The following is a 21,099-nucleotide window of genomic DNA, read 5'->3' as shown; positions in this document are numbered from 1 at the left end:
CTTTTTTCATTGGAGTCATGGAAACTCGGAATGAATTTAATGAGCTTTTATTAGTGGGAATGAAATGTAGGTAAATTCAGACTGGGCATATTAGGTCTGCTAGAGTATGCTGCTGCTGCTGCTGCTCCCACTGCTACTGCTGCTGCTTGGCGAGTATGAAGACATACCTGTTGAACCTGCAGACACATAGAGATATTAGAGAGGAACGTGCCGCTGCCGCAAGGTAATGTAGGAGGAACTGCCCCTGCAGCAGATCTAAACAGGTGATGCTGGAGAAGAGGAGGGTAAGAAGAAAAATCTCTTGCTGAATGCAGTGGTTAAGCCCAGGAGTTTAGTCTGGATAAGATAGGATTTATGTGGATAGAGGAACATAGCGGATAGGCCATGGCTTCAATGTGTAGAGAACCAATCTTCATAAAGATTTCTAAGCTAAACTCGACATTTACTGCATTCAAAGCATTATGTTCCTAATTTTCTAGGAGCCAAAATAACAAGCAATAATATCTGTGTGCATTTGTATATATATATAATATAATGTTCTTGAGTCAAACATGAGCTCAGCAACTCTTAAAGTCCTAATATATTATAGTACAGTGGTACATTAGGTGTCAAAGGACAAATTGCTTCCTCAAATGGTGGCCAATTTTCTGGTGATTTGTGGACGATGACTGCATACAGTACTCCAAAGTAATTGTATTGCAAATGTTGCAGCTATGTTTAAAATTTTAAATAAATGTTAAATATAAATAGATTTAAATTTTAAATATAAAGGTGTTTTACACATGACACATTCTCCTGGGGGGGCACGGTGGCTTAGTGGTTAGCACGTTCGCCTCACACCTCCAGGGATGGGGGTTCGATTCCCACCTCCGCCTTGTGTGTGTGGAATTTGCATGTTCTCCCCGTGCCTTGGGGGTTTCCTCCGGGTACTCTGGTTTCCTCCCCCGGTCCAAAGACATGCATTTTAGGTTGATTGGCATCTCTGGAAAATTGTCCATAGTGTGTGATTGCGTGAGTGAATGAGAGTGTGTGTGCCCTGCGATGGGTTGGCACTCAGTCCAGGGTGTATCCTGCCTCGATGCCTGATGACGCCTGAGATAGGCACAGGCTCCCCATGACCCGAGGTAGTTCGGATAAGCGGTAGAAAATGAGTGAGAGTGACTGAGATTGAGATTCTCCTCAAATCCTATACAGTACATTCCCTAGAAGTCATTGCAGTCATTAGTATTTGTCAAGATTTCACCAGTAATATTGTGAAGTAATAGCAAGTATGGCTTTGATTATAGTAAGTAAACCTCAGTAGGTGTGTAAGACTAACTTCAGCAAAGAAGAGGAAAATATGAGTCATGGCTCTCTGTAAAGTTTAGTGTATTCATCCAGAAGCATAACATTCTGTGTTCCTGTTGATTAATTACATTTATTTTCTGTAGCTGAGGGCTTTAAACATGTTGGCCTAATAGCTACCACATTTTTGGCACCATTGAGACCTGTTTGTTCTGTTTGTAAACAGATTTTGCATTATCTTGCATTGTTTTGTTTCAAAATGTTTCGGCATCCATAGTTTTACTTTGACCTATAAAAATATATTTAGAAAATTAGCTGTAGGAAATATTATGTCTGATCAAGTGGATCTTTTAAGTTTCCTTGTTTTTCACCTTGTGGTTGTATTCCAATGGCCTATAAATGAGCTCAGCTCCAAGTCAAAACAAAGCTGCTCTATTCTGCACCTTTTGCATAAAATTGGAGGATATATGTAGGAAAATTCTTGTCAGTGTTGTGTGAACCCTGCATTGTGGGAATCTTAACATTATGTATTACCTCTTTAAAACAGAAAGTCAGAGATGCAGAAATTCACTTTGAAGGACTATTATTACACTGTCAAGAACTATCAACTGAAATCAAAAGAGAATTTTTGTCTTCTTGTCTTTTTCACATCACAGACATGATGCAGGTTTTTCCATGTTCCCTGACAGCTCTTTGAAGTTTATTCAGTATGACTGTCATTGTCTCAAAGCAGCTTTACAGAACATAAACATAGTACAAAAGATTAATATAAAAATTAATATAATACAAAAATTCAAGATTAATATTAGATATATTTAAATGTGTATGTATTTATCCCCAATGAGCAAGTCTGATGTGACTGAGGAAAACTCCCTTGGATGGTAAAGGAAGAAACCTTGTGAGGAACCAGACTCAAAGTGGAACCCCATCCTCATTTGGGTGACACTGGAGGTGTGAAAATGTACAGTCATTGAGGACAGGCTTCCAGACTGTATATTTTTACACCTCCAGTGAGCTGAAGCCAACCTCCTCATCATTGAGATGAGGCCAACCATGTGCGGATCCCAAGGCATCTAGAGATTCACCAGCTCCAGTTAGACTGTGTGTACAGTCATATTGGAGCTGGGAAATCTCTAGATGCCTCGGGATCCACACATGGTTAGCCTCATCTCAGTGAAGGTCCAAATCTTCAAGTGATAGTAATTATTCTTACAGCAATCAGGCAGAGATTGTATGTCTTATTAAAGTTCCAACTTAGCTCTGAAAATCCATCAATTATTACTACATTCATTAAAGCATACACAACATTATTTCAGAAATATTAAAACTGTAAAAAAAATTCTCAGAACCCTTTGCTCTAACACACAAGATATGTGAATTTATCCCACATTATACTTCCCCTCCAACATGTGTTCATCCATTCTTTAAGATTGCTCTGTAGTCAGAATATATAGATAAATCATATTAGATAGTTAAAAAAATTGTACATGGGAAACATAACCACTACACCATGTTCAACCTCACTAAACCATATGTTTCCCATCACATGCGTGCAGTGCTCTCCAGGGCTAGCCCTGCACCAGTTTCACTCAAGTCTACACAGGGTCTTTGGAGGAACATCCATTTTCTGACAAGCGCAACTTTTCTGGAGGAACGATTGAAGCAACAAGGTAATTTGTGCACTGATGTTACTGATTTGAAACAGTGTGTTACACCATACTGGTGATAGACAGAACAATATTTTCTCTCAATTCAAGTGTGCAAGCTTTAGTGATTTACACCAGAAGGCACATCCTGGCAGACAAGCTTGCCCACTTTTGAATCCATGCCCAGATTTTTGAATTAGTCTGTTAATGCACGCTGGCTTTAGAACAGCTGAACTAGGAGAGGGTGTCAGGTGTCATGAGAAAGTGAGAGTTTCTGCACACAGTTGCTCACTGCATAGGATTTGGTTGATTTTGAATTGAAATGCAATGTTTCCATGCTTTATTGAGATTCCTAGCCTGATGTTTATTGGATAGCTTTTCCAGTTTGAAGTCTGTTTTTGTAATTACTTTAATTATCGCTATGACTGGCTAAGTTTGCTGCCTTTGGCTTGTCTGGATTTGTTACTGGATTTGCCTTATTTTGTATCTCTGTTTATTGTGTGCAGTAAATCTTTTCATTTGGATCCAAACATATGCGAGATTCATGAAAAAATCTTTCACCCGATGATGCCATATGCAATTCTTTATGAGTTTGATAAATTTTTTTTCTTGTGTAAAAGAAGCGATAATAAACAATGATTTCAGTTTGTGTTAGGATATGAGCTAATGAATAAACAATACACTCAGTGATTAGATAGATTGTGTAGCTTTTTTCCCTCATATTGTAGTCCCCTCCTGTATGTTCATTCAAAATACAGCTGGGCCCTGTCTCCACTCTGGGCCCAGTCCATTCCTGAATTCTGAGACAACTGCACAGGTGGCTGGCCCCAAAGACCTCTGGGAAACTGGAGGCCTTAGCCAGGACACAGACATTCAGATTCACACATATGCATGGGAGCACATAATCCTACACATAGACTTCCACTCTTATCTTATCCCCACCCACTTTCTTATTCTTTCCCAGGACATTTACATTAATCTTTAGATCATTAGTTTTAAATTTACTAACACAAATGGAGTGGATTGAAATACTTGTTAAATGAGCTTGAAAAATTGATAATATAAAAAGCTTCGGTTGGATTAGACTTTAACTTTATAGCTATAACTATATAGTCATCCCTGTCAGAGGTCTGAGGCACATGGTTTTGCACGGGTTTGGTTGACTAATTATGGCCAAGTCTAAACATAATAAGAGCAGCATAAACACCAGCTCACAGTGTAGTGAATACATGCCCTGGAGAGCAAAAGAATTCGGCTTTAAAAGTCAAGCAAAGATCCAGTGCAGTGCTGAAAAATGAGATGTGCACAAACATTGTCTGCTCTATCATCCTACACCACTGTTTATTTCTAAAGGCTTCGCTGCTATGATAATATTAATTTGTAAGACTTTATTTTCCATATTTTGAAACCAAATAATTTCCAAAACCATTTAATGCATATACACTTGTGTCCAGTGCTCCTGGAATAGGCTTTAGATCCAACACAGGCATGTATAAAGCTATTAATGAAGATGAAGGAATTGACGAATGAATACATTATGATGTGTTGAGGATTGTATTAGGAATCCAAGATATATTCTTCATTTTTTAACCAGAAGATAAATGTTCCAGTGAGAAAATGTTTGTGGTTTTGTGTGGGATGTTGAATTTCACACAACAGAATCATTACAGAAAGAACACATAGCCATGTCTCATCCAATCCTTTAGATCATAGGTTTGTTAGTACACCTAGAAATGGTGCCAAACTACAGCCAATTCTTTTATAAAGCCACCTGTGAACAGTTTATAAGTAGATCATTAGGTGCTTATTCTCATGTTTATTTTATTGTTGAGTGTAAAAAAAGAAAAAAGAAATACTCTGGAACAACTGTATTTTTGATGGAAACGTTCCTATGAGGGTGTTGATTTTAAAGCATAAGTCCAAGTGAACAGAACCAGTGTGGAAAAAGAAACCTTTTACCTATTCACCTACACACATTTGTACAGTGGATGTCCTGCCAGAGTGATCTAAGTGCAACAAAATTCTCAGAAGGAAGACATTAGAAGACACCCACATGTTGCCCTCCATCCTCTCCCATATCCTCATTTTTCCTGTTTAGATTCAAGACATCCCAAATGAGAGATATCAGTTACTAAATTAACAATGCAAACCATGACTGTTACTCTTCTCCCTTTGCCTACCCTGTATCTTGTAAATAATTCATTGGGGGGGAAAACAGCAAGGAAAAAGTCTGAGGGGATGATTAGCTACCTCCCCTCCAGACCACAAATGTATTTACAGTAGATTGTCACAAATAACAGGGTCATTTATGGCACAAAATCAGTCTTAGCCTAAATAAAAAAAAGAAAGCCTGTAAGGGGAGGGTAAAACCAACTTTAGTCCACAACTGGGGTTTCTCTAAAAATATCACATGCATTTTCCTGCTCCACATGATCCCATTGTGCTTATGCTTATGAACTTGTCTTCATGATGAGGATCCATGTAAATATGACCATACATCCCAGGCTTTGCACACAGATACAAAAATTGCAGATATGAATAAAGAATCCATTTATTGGGAAGCTTAGACAGGCATTTCTTCTTTTCAGTAATAGATTTCATTGTGGCTCATAACATTACATAACATTGAAAAGCAAGAGCAGCAAGAGTCCGAGTTCTTATATCCTGCCATTCCCAATCATATTCTAATAGTGTCCATGTAGAAATATGGGAACCGACTGTCTGTTGAGATTCAAATTAAATGTGAACTGAAATGACTTCCTAAACATTTGGCCTAATACACTGACCCCTGGGCTCCAGGCCCAAAATATTTTTTGATGATAGATGTTAAGGGTCAGATTTGGTAGATATGGGAGATTTCCCATAATTTTAGGTTATAAAGTTTTTCCTAATGTTGCCCATGAGAGATCAGTGCCCTCCTAGGCAACATCAAACCAGATTTATTTCATATTGTATGTTTTACATCTGACATTGTTTGTTTAAAGATTTCTGTTGAAACTCAAATGACTGTAGTTTATTTGTAGGTCTTTTGGGGGGAAAAATATGCAAAAACAAAACAGCTGTAGTTTTAGCAGAGATGTCCATTTCCATATGTCTCCTGTCCAATGTACAGCATTAGTCAGCTCCTGATATGGATATTCTGATTGTTTTAAACTGCTGTGCAAACTGTGTTGACCTGAAGAGGGTTGAATGTGACTGTATATGGGTTTTTGTGTGTGTCTTAGCCTCCGCTTGTCTGTTTCACACATTTATGCAGCTCTGGACTTCCTCACACTCCAATTCTCCCTCTTCTTCTATTGCTGTCTTGCTTTCTGTCTCTGCAGCTCTGTGTTTATTGGCACCTAGTGGGTCTCTGAACAAACTGAAGCTGTAGTTTACCATTTAAAGACAAAGACGGGGAGCTGGACAGCTCTCAGGGCATTCTCAGAGCCAACTCTCATTATAGGCAAATGAGCACAGGATGTCTACTGGTTCAGTTATTTGTAGCTTCTGCATGTATGCCAAATTATGGATATTTTTGGAACCAAATTACATTTTCATTAAAAAAAACGTTTAATGCTTGAAATCTTTCATTTATAACCAATTTACTGATAGTAAACATTTGTAGTAGTACCTGCTAACATAGTCATGACATTGTACATTTCTTACAATGAATGACATTGCTGATTGCTGTTTGCTTCAAATGACTCTTGACTTGCTGTGTTTCCTAAGACAAGAGCAAGTTTATCTGAAGAATGTAAAGGCCAAGTTCGGGTCAAGCAAATGCCAGACTAATGGAGACTTTTAGATAAGAATGTCACATATTTCTTTTGTTTACCACACATCAGTTTTATAAACATTTAAATTCCATAACATATTATATAACTGCCATTGATCATGTAGAGATGGTTAAAGAAATTCTTTATGAGTTTTTTTAGTCTTCTTTTTCAAATGCTTTAGAACACAGGTTCCCAACCCTGGTCCTTTTGTCTGGCACATTGATGTGTTTTTCCTGCTCCCAACATACCCTGCCGTAAGGGCCAGAAATCAGCTAGTTAAGTGTGTATGGAGCAGGGAGTAGGTTATCCAGAATCAGGGTTGGAAACCAGTAGTTTAGACTTTCTACCAATCTAGTTATGCTAGAATGAAAGCTGACGTGATCACACTAGGCCATGTGTAAAGTTTAGTTAGTAGTTGAGTAGTAGATAGTTAATAAAGAAATTGTGCATATTTGTATTTAGATTTTATTGGACATTAACTATATGTACATTCAGAACGTAAGAACCACTTAGACATTTCGACACTGTTTTGCATATGTGCTGCAAAATTTGACAAAATCATCTCAATTACAATTCAAACTTAAGTCTTTTTTTCTTTGTGAAACAGTAACTTGAACTGGATTACATTCAGTGTCAGAGTCTAATTGTTGATATAGCAACTATTCCGTCCATGTGACTGTAAATATAGTGGGTTCCATATTTCTGAGAGCACTAAAGAGAATGCTTCTATTTTGTATTCATTTCTAATTTAATGCAATACTTTAAATTACAAATGCTAATTGCTGAAAACAGCTTGATATTGCTCAAAACATTCTTTTTACATATACATTTAGATATATTCTTTTTTGCTGTAATGCACTTGAGCTGTTTTTCTGTTTCAAATAGTACAATCAATCACTTTTGAAACCTTATTTTAAATGGGGAAAAAGTCAAATCAAACGATGTTGTCCAGACCTTTGGACCCTTCATATACTGTATACTGCTCAAAAAAAGTAAGGGAACACTTAACCATCACAGTATAATACTGAGTCAATTAAACCTCAGTAATATTATTCTGTCCAGTTAGAAGTGATTATGAATCAGTTCCACCAGCTTTGGTGTAAATGAAAGTAACTAGGTGCACAAGCAGGCAACAGCAAGGCAACCCCTCAAAAGGGAACTGTTTTGTAGGTGGTGGCCACAGACAATTGCTCTCTCCTTGTCCTTCCTGAATGGTTTGCCTCTAGTTTTGTATTTTGTTAGGGCCCTTGTCGCTGCTTGAAGCAGGAAGGAGTACCTTAACCTAGGTTGTACAGGTGTTGATGACGCATCCTTATGTGCTGTCGCAAGGAGATTTGGTGTGTCTCCCAGCACAGATTCAAGAGATACCAGGAGCTTTGTTGTTACACGAGGAGAACTGAACAGGGCCATAGAAGGACAAAAAGCCAACAACAGGACAGATATCTACTCATCAGGAGGAACAGGAGAAGAACTGCCAGAGCGCTACAACAGGACCTCCAGCATGCATGTTCTTGAGCAAAGTGTAAAAAAAAAGGCTTCATGAGGATAGCATGAAGGCCCGATACTGGGACCTGTGCTAATAAGACAGCAACATGCAGCTCAATTGACATTGGCCAGAGAACACCCTCAGTGTGCAGTCAGTTACAGAAAGCTCCTAGTTTTATTTATTAAAAGCAGATTGAAAAGCAGATTTCTTTAGAGTAATAAAATAGTTCAATTTGAGATCCTTTATTGTTTTATAAAAATGGGCCACAGACTGCAGATTTCCAAGATTTTTCTAATTTCTAGATTTATGTTTAATGTCTTAAATGTACACACTTAGGAAGTTTGGTTCTTCAGTTAGTATGACTGCAAGAAGAACACATTCGGAAAGCTAGAACTATCTAAAGAACTCCTGAACCTCTATGATATGGGAGTATATTATCTCAGATTGTTCTAGAGTGTCTCTTTGATGTTTTTACCTTGATAAACACTGCAAGCTGCCAGCATGTCTGTCAGAATCTCATTACCTTAACGCAGACTACCGGCTCTACTTGCGTGTCACCCTCCCCACACACTAACACTGTGCTCATCACATAGTAAAAAACAATATGCATCAAATAGATTTACAGTCCAAATGTTCCCCATTTTTCTCTTGCTATTCCTCTTTCTCTGTCTCTGCTTCTCCATTTTTTCCTCTTCAGTTTCCCACGCCAGTGCTGTGGAGCTCTGGGACAGCATGTGTGTCTGGGTGGGGGCGTAAGGAACATACGGGCCAGCTTTGGGGTTTTAGATCAGCTCCTATGACTAATAGGATCCGGGACTAAGGCACACAATACTACTGCTTGGATCTCTGCCCTGGAACAGACTACAGCTCTCACACATGCATGGCAGGGAGACCTGGAATTTGCATGGATTTCGTAGAACCTGTTCTTCACATTAATGGAATGCACATTGACGTGTTACATCTGCTGCACTGGGATGAAGTGTACATATGGAAACTCACTAGATATTGATTAATTCTAACATAATTAAGTCAAATCAAACTTCATTACTGTTCAGAACGAATGAAAGTCTGTTTAACACTGGTCAGTGACATGCTGCTGTGCATTTACTGCATAACTTAAAGAAAACACAGTTAGGTTTAGTAACACTTAATTTTAATACACAATATATATATATATATATATATATATATATATATATATATATATATATATATATATATATATATATATATATATATATATATATGCAATTAATACATACATATAATGTATTAATATTTAGGCATCAGATTTATTGGGAGAAAACACATGAACAGTAACCCAAGCTTGGGATTATGATGTCCTTACTACCCAATGTTTTATTTAATTAATAATAATGTAAGAAGAATGAAATTGCCATTAAATTAAGATGATTAAAAAAAATTAATGGCAATTTCATTTTTAAATCCTAAACCAGAAGGCATTAACTGTAACTCTAAAGAGGCATTACCCCCTGCACAGTTTCACACTTCCTCTGCTACCTCCACTTCTCAGCATCTTGGTAATGAACTGTAGAGGTGCAACTTTGCTGTCAGGCCATTTTTACTCAACAGTGCAGATGATAGAATGTGAAGATTAGTGTGTTTTCTGTTTGTTCTTGATTTGTTTTTGTTTTTTTTAACTGTTCTTAATTTTTCTCTTTAGCACATATGAAATTAGAAATTAGAAACTATATATGAAGTTATCTGTCTGGCACATTGTGACATGCAAAAAAAGGCTATCATATTCATGTCTGGATACTAATGCCTACTCTGATATGCACACCAGTTTATGCAGCCACCAGATGCTTTGCTACTATTACTGTCTGTTAATACCATTCCTATTACTAATCACCTCCTCCTCTACACCCCAGCTTCCTTCTGGAGGCCTGTCATGATTTTTTTTTCTTTTTTTTTCCTTAGACAAATTCCAGGTAATTACTATAATGGAAGAAGACTTAAGAGAATGATGGTTACTGGTAGCATACAATGAAAAGCATGACTTAACCTACCTGGGAGTAAGAGCAAGACAAATCAGTTAACAGAATCAACAGGTAATGAGAAAAAAGTAAAGAGATTAAGGGAGAGACCAGGGGAGGTGATGGGGTGAGATGGTGAAAAACAGGAGATTTGTGTGAAGAGGAAAGAACAACATAAGGCTGAGGAAGAGAGTGAGAGGAACAGGAAATGGTTTGTGATTGTTTTGCTCATTTCTCTAAATTTGAGAGTGCTGAGAGTTTAACCTGACCATGATGATATATGCTGTATACTTTCAGCCTTTCACCAGCTTTGATTTGAGTAATCACCTCATCACACACCATCTTTAGGAGTTCTGTTTGTTTTTTCTATAGGGTTTAAAAGTGCCATACAGTAGCCTACTCCCTTCCTTTGCTTTTGTGTTAAAGCTACAGCTGTTTCTTTGCTTTCCTGCTCATTCCACAGGGACTGGACATGCCATCAACTATATAACCTGTCATTTTTATCATGCTCTTTCTCCTCACATCCACTCAGATCACGAATCCATTCAGATCTATATCTGCAACAATAAAATCTAAATATCAAAGTACAGAAATTAAAAAAGGCATTTAACCTCTTTCTGTTTGAAATGCCCTCTTTGTAATCAAATGGTCTTCATGGTATTCAGATTCCCACAAGTTCACACACACAGGTTTGCACACACATACACACACTGGCACCTGTACACACCCATCCTGTCAGGTTTCAGACCATTTGTTTCATATTGAACAATTGAACATTTGTTTCATATCGAACCTCTCTTGTATAATGTCTTTTCCTTTGCTGTTTTATTCACCTACACTATTCTGTCTCCGGCTCAAACTATCAACTCCACTCCACATGTAAAACAACTTTATCCCACTTAACTATATTTGTTGGCATCAATATACTTTTGTCTATTTTTCACTCTGTGTTGTGACTAACTTGGGAGCAAATCATAAAGCCTCTTTACACTACCTCAGTTGTTTTCTTTTCTCTTCCTCTTTGTCTTGGTTGAGGGCTTGAAATCTGTTGCACCTGATAGTGTTGACAGCCGTCCACATGGAATGGGCTGCATACCACATCTCCCACAATGGAAGTAGAATCAAATATTGATAAAACCCCAGAGGCTTGACATGAGTGACACAACAGTAAGATTCACTAGTAGACTTGCAAATATAAATTTAATTTCTAAAATTTTTAGAGAGATTTCCTATCTTGAAATATACATTGTACTGTTATTTGATGATCCGTAAAAAGCTTATATACCAAATGTCTTGTTGCTGTGTATTAAATTAGTGTTTATTGTTCACTCCGAGAGAGGAGCATCCTGTTATAGAAGAATGTAAACAATCTCAGTCTTTTACTGCGGTTCACACACTGACATCAGAGCAGAGATTGCTGCCAGATATTGAAGGAGTGGCGAGATTTTTGTCTCAGGTAAGGTAAAATATGGAACTTTTTTCAATAAAATATACTGATTTAACAAACTGATGTTTGGAACATTTGGAGTTATTTCTATTTATCTGGAACATGTCTTAGGTCACACAGGCAAAACTGCATGACCAAGTGGCAAACCCGTATAAACATTTTGATAGGTGTGATAGAGATATGGAACAACAAAGAATCAGGGCCTTGTGTTTGGGCTTCATTTCTATCCAGATTTTTTTATATTAATATGCATAATGCATGTCCACATCTATGAGCAAAGACAGTCAAAACATTTCCACCTTTGAAGGCTCTCCAAGTCTCCATTTGTGATGATTCAAACCACAGTTCCTGCTGAAACACCGTGTTAGTGCTGCCATTGCGAGAAAACCTCAAATCCAATTGCTGGCATGAGCAAATGGAGAAGTGTCAGTGGTTTAACAGAACACCTGTCTCAGTGCCTGACATACAGTACAGTGACAGTTTAATAGTGGCAACCTGTCAAAACCAACATCCTCTCTACCTTTGGGAAGTGTTTATTAAACCACAGTCCTTTTTTGAAAACACACTGCAAATTGTGGTTGTTAGTTATAACAGGAAATGCATAAGTGGCCAATTTATACTTAGCTTAGCATAAAACAAAAAACCTATTTAATAAGCAGTTAGCACTTTAAATCTCTAATTGATACGCAATGTTTACGCAAATGGATACCTGCTATGAATCTTCTTAATTTGTCTTTACATTATTCCTACTAAAAATATCCAACCCACATTGGATTTACTTTTGATTAAGGCACTCACACAAAGCCACAGTATAACCCACTGCAATATGAATAGCAATTGTATAAGACCTTTTCCAGGTCACTAACTACGATGAAGTGGTTGTATATTAAGCTGCCTTTCCTTGGGAAAACATTTGCAACTTTTGCCCTATGGGAAACAGTTCCTGTTGTTTTGGACATGGTCCAAACCTCCAGGTCAGAACCTCAAGAATGGCAAAAAAATGTTCTCCCAGGGATCCTCTTATTCATCATTCTAAATGACTTAGAACATTTCTACGCTTTAATGCTGAACCATTACTTCAGAATTAAAGCGCATAATCATTGTTGTGCCCTTTTTATACCCTAGCTCTCTGAAATACTGGTCTGTGAGATCTGTGATCTGTGATTTAGATCTAAAGAAAGTTCTCACAGATTCTCACACTATTTTTTTCTTAATCAGCTATTTCTTGGCATTCCCCTTATGACTACCCCATATTACTACACTATTTCCCATGATTATTTTATTCAGTGAAGTGAGTGAAAAATAATACAAAATAAGGAGACACTTTCAAAACAGGAAGATGTTATTGGAAAGTCATAGATTTCATGTAATATGTGTAGTGCAAACATATAATGTAGTAATAAAGAGGTACATAAATGACTGTATCCATCATTGAACATAATGGATAGTATGCAAAAATAGTAAGAAAGATGCTATATGAGTGCTGTGGGTATAGATTATAAGCAAAACCAAAATGAACTTTCATCTATGACTTTTTTATTACATAAGGAAGCTATGTGGAATGTTTTATTCAGTATGTATTAGAGCTAAGGCGTGTGATATTTTCATTGTCAACGAAACTTTTCCTACCCACACACCCCAGAGTTCTTCTTTATTATCCCATTCCTTTCATCACACCAAAATGTTTTTTTCCTTGGCCTTAACTACACCTCTAATCTTTCTCTATGCGCCCATATTCTGCCAGGAGCAGATGTAGACGGACTGTGTTTCAAGTGCGTATTTGAGATAGCAGCTTTGGCTATCAGTGCAGATGTCAGTGAAGTGGGCTATTTCAGCTTCATTACCAAGCACAATGCAAGTCTCAACACACAGATTCCACTACAGACTTGTGTGCTCTAAAAATTGTATAAATGTATTTTAAAAATCAGCTTTTCTCTGTGGACTGTCCAAAATTGAATTCTATCTTTTGAAATAGTATTGTACTTATGGCAAAATGGTGGCACAGCAAGTTGCATTAGTCTTTCACAGCTCACTGATGCCTGGGTCAGTCCTGACCATAGGTTACAATCTGTTTCTGTGTTTGTTCTCCACATCTTCATATAGGTTTCCTTTTGGTTCTCTGTTTGTTTCGCACCTCCCAAAAACATACTAAGGATTGCTCAACTGTTTTAGGCATCATTGTGTGTAAATGTATGTACAGGGTGCACTGCTATGGCCTGACATCCCATTGTGGATGTATTTTTGCGTCATTCCCAGTGTTTCTGGGTTTAGCTCTAGATCCACTCTGACCATGGCCAGGATAAAGGGTCAAAGAAAGAATTAGCAATGTATTATTTACAAGTGTACAACTGAAGTTTTGCATTGAGCTGATACTTGTTAATATTTAACCCTATCTCAATCACAAGTGAGAAAACATGAGAAATATGTTACATAAATAAATGATTTCATTATTGCCCTAAACACAAGACAGCTGCAAGAAAACACACACACACACACACACACACACACACACACACACACACACACACACACACACACACACACACACACACACACACACATACACACACATACACACGCACACACATGCACACACACATGCACACACACATGCACACACACAAGCCAGTAAAATGAGAATAGTTTTCATTGAGTAATAAATTAAAATATACTATAAAATATTCTTAAAACTCTTATATGGTTTCAAAATCGTAGTATAATAAGCTTCTACCTGGGTTGGGAATGAACAAGAGGACCTAACAATACTAAATTCTTTTTTGCTTCATCAATAGGTATTTTAACTGATGCAAAGCTCAGCTTCAGCTGGGGCTCAGTAAGTAGCTTGTTTTTTGTTTAAGAAATTCACCATCTGAGGCACAGTTAAAATAAAGCAGAGCCATCTGTCATTAGAGAGGAGAAATAGCAACGTTCCAGAGTGGTATGGTTCTGCAAGCCACCAGATGGCCACATGGTACAAATTAATATGTGTGAATATTGCCATCTAGTGCTCATGTGTATTATATCAGGATATAAACATGGTGACAGTAATGTAATCATGTACAAATAGTGACTTATAAAATAGATAGATGTTTTTGCTCATTTTAATAATACAAATACAAATGATGTAATATATCTCTCTTTTGTGGTGTTGTAATATCAGTTTCACAGAAACTGTTTTTGTCTTCAGAAAATTCTGCACATAGAATTCTAGGTTTATAATTCTTCTCTTTCTGCTAATAAGGTGAGACTTTGGTTCGTCCAACACAGTTGCCAGTGTTACTTATAATTGCACTACCTCTGCTTAAATATTTTCAATATGAATTTTATACATGGCTTGCTGTGTTCTCTGAAACTTCAGCACTATAATACACACTATAGTCTTTGTGTAATGTCTTTCTTTTTTCAATTACAGGGCAAGCCAGGCCTCCTTGGACCTCAGGGCCCCACAGGGCCTCCAGGACGAGTAGGTGACCCTGGCCTGCAAGGTCTGAAGGGAGAGAAGGGTAACTCGGGTGAGAGAGGCATCACAGGACTGAAAGGGGCTCAGGTGGGTCAACTTTACACAGCCTCTCAATGGAAATTATTTAAGATTTTAATAGTGTTAATGTAAAGCGGTAAAACAAGTGGTGAAATTGTGTCAGTTAACAAATTTGATCCAATTCGCTTATTATTTGTTTCTATAGGGATTGATAGGAAGTCCAGGGTTTCCAGGAGGAGATGGTATACCAGTGAGTGGTTTCTCTTTCTGTTGTGGAACTATTGGGTCGGTCTCATAAAGTGGCAAGAAAAATCATGTGAACCCTATAAAATTAGTTGATTTTCTATATTGATTGGACAAAAAATATAAATCGAATCTTTCTCAGTCACATATATTGACAAACACAATATGCATAAGCTAACAACATAAACAATTATAAACTTTCTTTTCTTTATTGAACACATCCCAACAAACATTCTCAATTAAACCAGCACCTGGACCAGTACCGCTTCAGCTCAGCCATATTCTTAGGATGTCTGGTGTAAACAGCTCTCTTGTGGTGATTCCACAGCATCTCTGTGGGGTTAAGGTTTGGGCCCTGACTCAGTCACTACAAAAGGCAGATTGTCTTTTTGACAATATTTGGGATTTCCTTTCATGGTTGGAACGATTGCCCTGCTGCATCACTCAACTTCTGCAGAGCTTCAGACTCTCGGACAGTATCCTGTAGGATATTTTGATAAACTTTGTATTCATTTTTCTTCACTGATATAAAGTGGTCCAGGGCCCAAAAAAGCCCAGATCACACTTTTTTTTTTTTTTTTTTTGGAAAGCAGCAACTTTCTTCATGCTATTCTGCCGTGGATGGCATGATTTTGTAATGTTTTCTTAAGAGAGATGTTAACATTTAGACGAACATTTATGGCATTCAGCAGACCTCCTTATCCAGAGCAACGTACAACAGTGCTTTTAAGTCTTTATCACTGGTTCACCAGGTTACAGAATTAGGATACCATCAACCTAAAACTGCTCAGTTGGGTTTTTTTTAAATATACACATTCAACAAACAGGGAAAGGTTTACTCGTCGTTTGAAGATTAACGACGCCAGTGACTCAGATGTTCGGACATCTAGGGGAAGTTCATTCCCCACCTCGGTGCCAGAACAGAAAAGAGTCTTTCTGTACACCTACCTTTTACTCTGCCAGACAGTGGGACCAGTCAAGCAGTGCTGGTAGATCTGAGGGAGTGAATTAACAAATTCCAGTCATTTCTTCAAGTACTTCACTCTAGGGTTCTCTTTACTTCATTGAAAATTCCGCAGTGTGTACTTTGAGTCATCTTGGCTGACTTCGATGGAGAGTTTTAAATAATCTCTAATTATAGATAGATTGTCTAACAGTGTAGAGATGAATATCTAAACTCTTTGAGGTCTTCTGAGATCTATCTTTTGCAAGGCATGGGATCAGTAGATGCTTCTTTTTATAGGACAAAGTAGCTCTAATCCACAAATCCTGTCTTCTCATTAATTAGACACCAGATGAACCAACTCAGAATAGCTTTTTTAAAGTCACATATTTAAAAAAAAAAATTACTTTTTTTTTTTTTTTTTTTTTACAAATTTTGTGTATATTTTGATGTTGTCTTCAGGAACTACACCAACAATACAATAATTTGTTATAGGTTCAAACAGATTGGGTTTGTTGATTATTATAACTTTATCATGAAGATATAAGATATTCATATAAATGTAGTTTGCAATTCTAAAGGGTTCATAAAATATTTCTTGCTTATATATTTATGCTTACATTCATACACACACACAAAAATGAATGTTGTTACATACATTTAATAATTCACATATTCATGTAACATGTCACATTCTAGACAATATGTGTTGTATTTCATCCAATGTGTGTTACATTTTAATTTTCTGACCTCTCCTCTATGCAGGGTCACCCAGGCCAACAAGGCCCTCGAGGAAAACCTGGTGCTGATGGCTGCAATGGTACCCGGGGAGATCCTGGAATACCTGGTCGAGGAGGAAACACTGGTGTTCCTGGAATAAAAGTATGTGGAGTGTATCTATTTTACCTGGAAAGAATGACGTTAGACATCAACTTTAATGCATGTAGATTTTATGTTGCGTTACAACCTTATATCATATTCTCTATCTCTGTCACTATTTTTTAATTATTAATTCCTCTGCAGGGTCAGCCAGGCTTAAAGGGTGAAAAGGGGGACCCCCTGGAGATCAGCGTTTACATGGAGAGATTTCGGGTGAGAATGGAACAGAGACGATTATCTTCAAGGAGTAGTATGATTATAAAAACAGATCACTTTTTAAATTCATTTAAATTCATTTAAAAAGTTTGACTAAGGTTTTGGAACAGGGAAGTAATAGATAACTCTGTACATAATCAAATTCATATCGGTATATAGTTATCATCTTTTATTTTAAATTAGGGTGAACCAGGACTTCCAGGATATCAAGGAGACCCTGTGAGTTCAGCGTCACTTAAATGTTCCTATATTTTATAGGTCCTGTTCAGTATTTTTTTTTAAATACTATGTTTTTTTACTTTGTTAACACAGGGCCTTCCAGGTAACAAAGGGGATCAAGGACGACCAGGATTCCCAGGTGTTCAGGTGAGTGTCTAATATTAATTCATTCATTTATACTCTATATATCTCTTAGGCTTTGCTTACAGTATACTGTATTTAGCATCAAAATGTGACCTGTATCTGGAAGTTGTCCACAAACGCACAGAAAACAAAACGTGTAAACGCGTTTGGCATCGGAATGTTCTCGAATAATGAGTCCTAGTTTGGAGGTAGTCGGGGAAGCATTGTAATTGGATCTTAGTATAATGTAAAGGCAATCCAGCCATCTTGAGCTGTGAGACTTTTATATCATTGTGAAGCAAAGCAATCAAGTTAAGCCTGAATGTAGCTACAGAAATAAACCCGTGTATGAAGGTATACTGTAGCTGATGATATACATAAGCATAAGTTACTAGCAACTCTTTTCTCCACATAGATGTGTGGTTTTGTGATACAATCAAGGGCTGAGGACATTTCAATTATAATGAAAAGTTAGCTTTTGCACCCGAAAGTAGCTGAACCATTCATTTTTAGTTTATTCTCTGTAAAGTACACATTTTTCCCACCACAGCCCTCGAAACTCAATCCCGGACCCATAGGTTTGTTTTTACTGTTTCCATTACTCCAGCTATCCACCTTAGTAATATTTGAAACTTTCCTAACCTTCTCATTTTACGCAATTTATAAAATTACCTGCGACTGAAAATGTATTTTAAAAAAAACACCACTTAATTTTTCCTCTGCAGACTTAAATATTATGTGGAAAAGAGAGATCCCATCAGATGTCCGGATACAGAAGTGTAGCAAGTGTAAACACGCCATGTTCTGATTGGCTGATCCAATCTGCTTGATCGGATTATGGTGAATGGCAATTGTACTTTACATTTTGTAATGGCTTTATACTCTTTTCCATTATAGGGTGAAAAGGGTTATAGAGGACTTCCAGGACCAAAGGTAGCCCAAAAACATTTTGTCAGACAAATAATGAGTCATAATATATTAGATCTCCTACTGATGAGTATGAAAGGTATCAATACAGATTCTTGGTCATCTTTATACAGGGCAGTCCAACTGTAGTCTATCCTGGAGAAAAAGGAGAACAGGTAATATGAATATATCAAGGTTTCCCACTACACTGTAAGGTTCATTAGATTGTGATGAAGAATTTGTTGATTGTATTAATAATTGAAATGCAATATTGGTTTTAACCACAGGGGGATGTTGGAGCGCCAGGGCCACAAGGGACTGATGAGTTATCCAGTCCATTTCCGGTCAGTCATGTAGTTGGTGTGGATTATTATATATTTTAAAGCATAATCATTAGGTCTAGTAATTTAACAGCAATCAATATTTTGTACACAGGGCCCCAATGGCGAGAAAGGTATTAAAGGTGAACCAGGAGATTTGGTAAGTTACACCATGAATGAGTTCACATAGATATTCCCTCCTCAAGTAGGCAATACTCTGAAACAAAATACAAATGCTCATAGTGTTTTAAATGCCACAACTATGCCTGAAACTCCCAAATCACCATGATCTTTATCATATGATCTTCAAGCTAGCACCTAACCCTGTTTTTGTTTTCTTCCAGTCTTAATAAATGTAGATTAACTTAACACATTTTGATCATTTTAGTTGATAAAATAATATTAATTTTCTGACTATAAATTGCATCAAATAATATTTTATTTTACATAGTTCCTCATTACCTGTCTAGATTTGTCCAAATTTGTGCTTGTGAGACCTGCTGAGAATAAGGAATATCTTTGGTGATGTTGTGTTAACAGTATTCCCAGACAGCATTATTTAGGTATCTATGCAGAAAAAAGTACATTAATATCTTACTGATAGGTAGTTAGCTCTTTGACAAAAATGCAAGATAAAAAGAATCTAATAAAAGTTAAAAAAACAAACAAACATATATTTAATGCAAATAACAACAGGCAACGATGGACACATGAAATCACAAGTAGTTACCTGTAAACCTAAAGACTTTTAAACTGCAATCAAAGAAAAAATGTAACTGAAAGCAAGGACAAATTAATTAAAAGCATTGATGTGTCGGTGCCTGATTAATATCATGTAATATGGTAATTATAGTTAATCGATTGTACATTTGGTGGCCTAACACTTGGTGAGTTTGCGTGTATAATTTTAAACATCTTTGAAATCTTTCATTTGTACATTACAGCAGTCCAGGCAAATGAAAAAGAGTCTCTTTATAACCTGCATTCTAACAGAATTTAATTAATTATTACAAAAAGCCCTGTTACTGACATTATAAGTATATGACATTAAACCTCAGCAGAATCAAGGATATAATACATAGCTACAGATGAATATGTTTTAGTACTTATGATACAAGAAAATTAGCCTCCTGGTGGACCAGCGGCAGGATCCCGCGTTCTCATTGCTGCAGCCCAGGTTCGATTCCCGGGCAGGGAGTTAACCCAGCAGTGCAGAGATAAATCTCAGTCCAGTCCAAAGCCCAGACAGAAATGTGAGGGTTGCATCAGGAAGGGCATCCAGCATCTAATATGCAGACTATGTGAAAAAAGAAAAGAAAAAAAAACTTTGAACAGTGCTTTAGGCTCATTGTGTTTTAAGTCTGTAATCTAGTGAACCAGAGTTAATGTATTCAATGATAGAGATTTAAAAGCACTTTCGTATGCTGCTCTGGATAAGGGCATGTGCCAAATGCTGTAGATGTAAATGTAAATATACTGTGGTGATCCCGAACAGGGAGCAGCAGAAAGAAGTCCTAATGATGTATGAATAAACGTTCTGCCATTTGTCTTTTTCAAGGGGGCTCATATCAAAGGAGAGACAGGAGTTAAAGGATTTCCTGGAGCCCGGGTATACACTTTTATATTTATTTGTCTAATAAGGTCCTTTTACTAATATTTTCAAAAACATGTTTCTCATAGATTTCAATTGTTAATAGGGCAATCCAGGAAATGCTGGCCAGCCAGGAAGAAAGGTATGTTATTGATTATTACATCATCTGTTACAGAGAAATGCTGTCGATGTTCTTAAACACTCCATCTCTATTTTTCCCAGGGTGAAGCTGGGGATCCAGGTGTTCATGGGCAGCCAGGAAGCAAGGTATGTATTATTGAATGTGACCCCTTTCACTGTTAAACAAAGAGTTTATTTATGAAAATTGGTGATGACTGGCTGCATATGAGCTGTAGTTCTTAGAGGTATTGGATGCAAGTGAAGGGCTTTGTTGTTTAGGGTGCTATGATGAATACACTCAAAGCAGCTAAAACTTACAGACCATGGTACAGACTATGGTCCAGTCTGTGGTAGGCAAAGCAACAAATAGATACAACATGACAATGAGGTACAAAGAAACCAGAATTTAAATAGTGGTGCAAATCAGAGTGAAACAGGAAACA

General features: G+C 37.1%; 1 protein-coding gene across 3 annotated transcripts in view; it reads left to right on the top strand.

Annotated features, from left to right (window-relative positions):
* The window catches only part of col4a2 (collagen, type IV, alpha 2), a 59,698-nt gene that overhangs the window by 24,054 nt on the left and 14,545 nt on the right, over positions 1–21,099 (top strand). For all 3 annotated transcript variants that reach the window (XM_047814514.1, XM_047814515.1, XM_027164727.2), the window contains exons 5-17: positions 15,031–15,165; positions 15,302–15,346; positions 17,048–17,164; positions 17,306–17,374; positions 17,561–17,596; positions 17,690–17,743; positions 18,617–18,652; positions 18,760–18,801; positions 18,913–18,969; positions 19,061–19,105; positions 20,504–20,554; positions 20,643–20,678; positions 20,759–20,803. In XM_047814514.1, the coding sequence (XP_047670470.1) occupies positions 15,031–15,165; positions 15,302–15,346; positions 17,048–17,164; positions 17,306–17,374; positions 17,561–17,596; positions 17,690–17,743; positions 18,617–18,652; positions 18,760–18,801; positions 18,913–18,969; positions 19,061–19,105; positions 20,504–20,554; positions 20,643–20,678; positions 20,759–20,803 (768 nt within the window). The remainder of the gene's footprint in view (positions 1–15,030; positions 15,166–15,301; positions 15,347–17,047; positions 17,165–17,305; positions 17,375–17,560; positions 17,597–17,689; positions 17,744–18,616; positions 18,653–18,759; positions 18,802–18,912; positions 18,970–19,060; positions 19,106–20,503; positions 20,555–20,642; positions 20,679–20,758; positions 20,804–21,099) is intronic.

This window comes from Tachysurus fulvidraco, chromosome 6, assembly GCF_022655615.1.
Source record: "Tachysurus fulvidraco isolate hzauxx_2018 chromosome 6, HZAU_PFXX_2.0, whole genome shotgun sequence".
Lineage (NCBI taxonomy): Eukaryota > Metazoa > Chordata > Actinopteri > Siluriformes > Bagridae > Tachysurus > Tachysurus fulvidraco.
The sequence above is the reverse complement of the archived record's forward strand: the minus strand, read 5'-3'. Positions and strand labels throughout refer to the sequence as shown.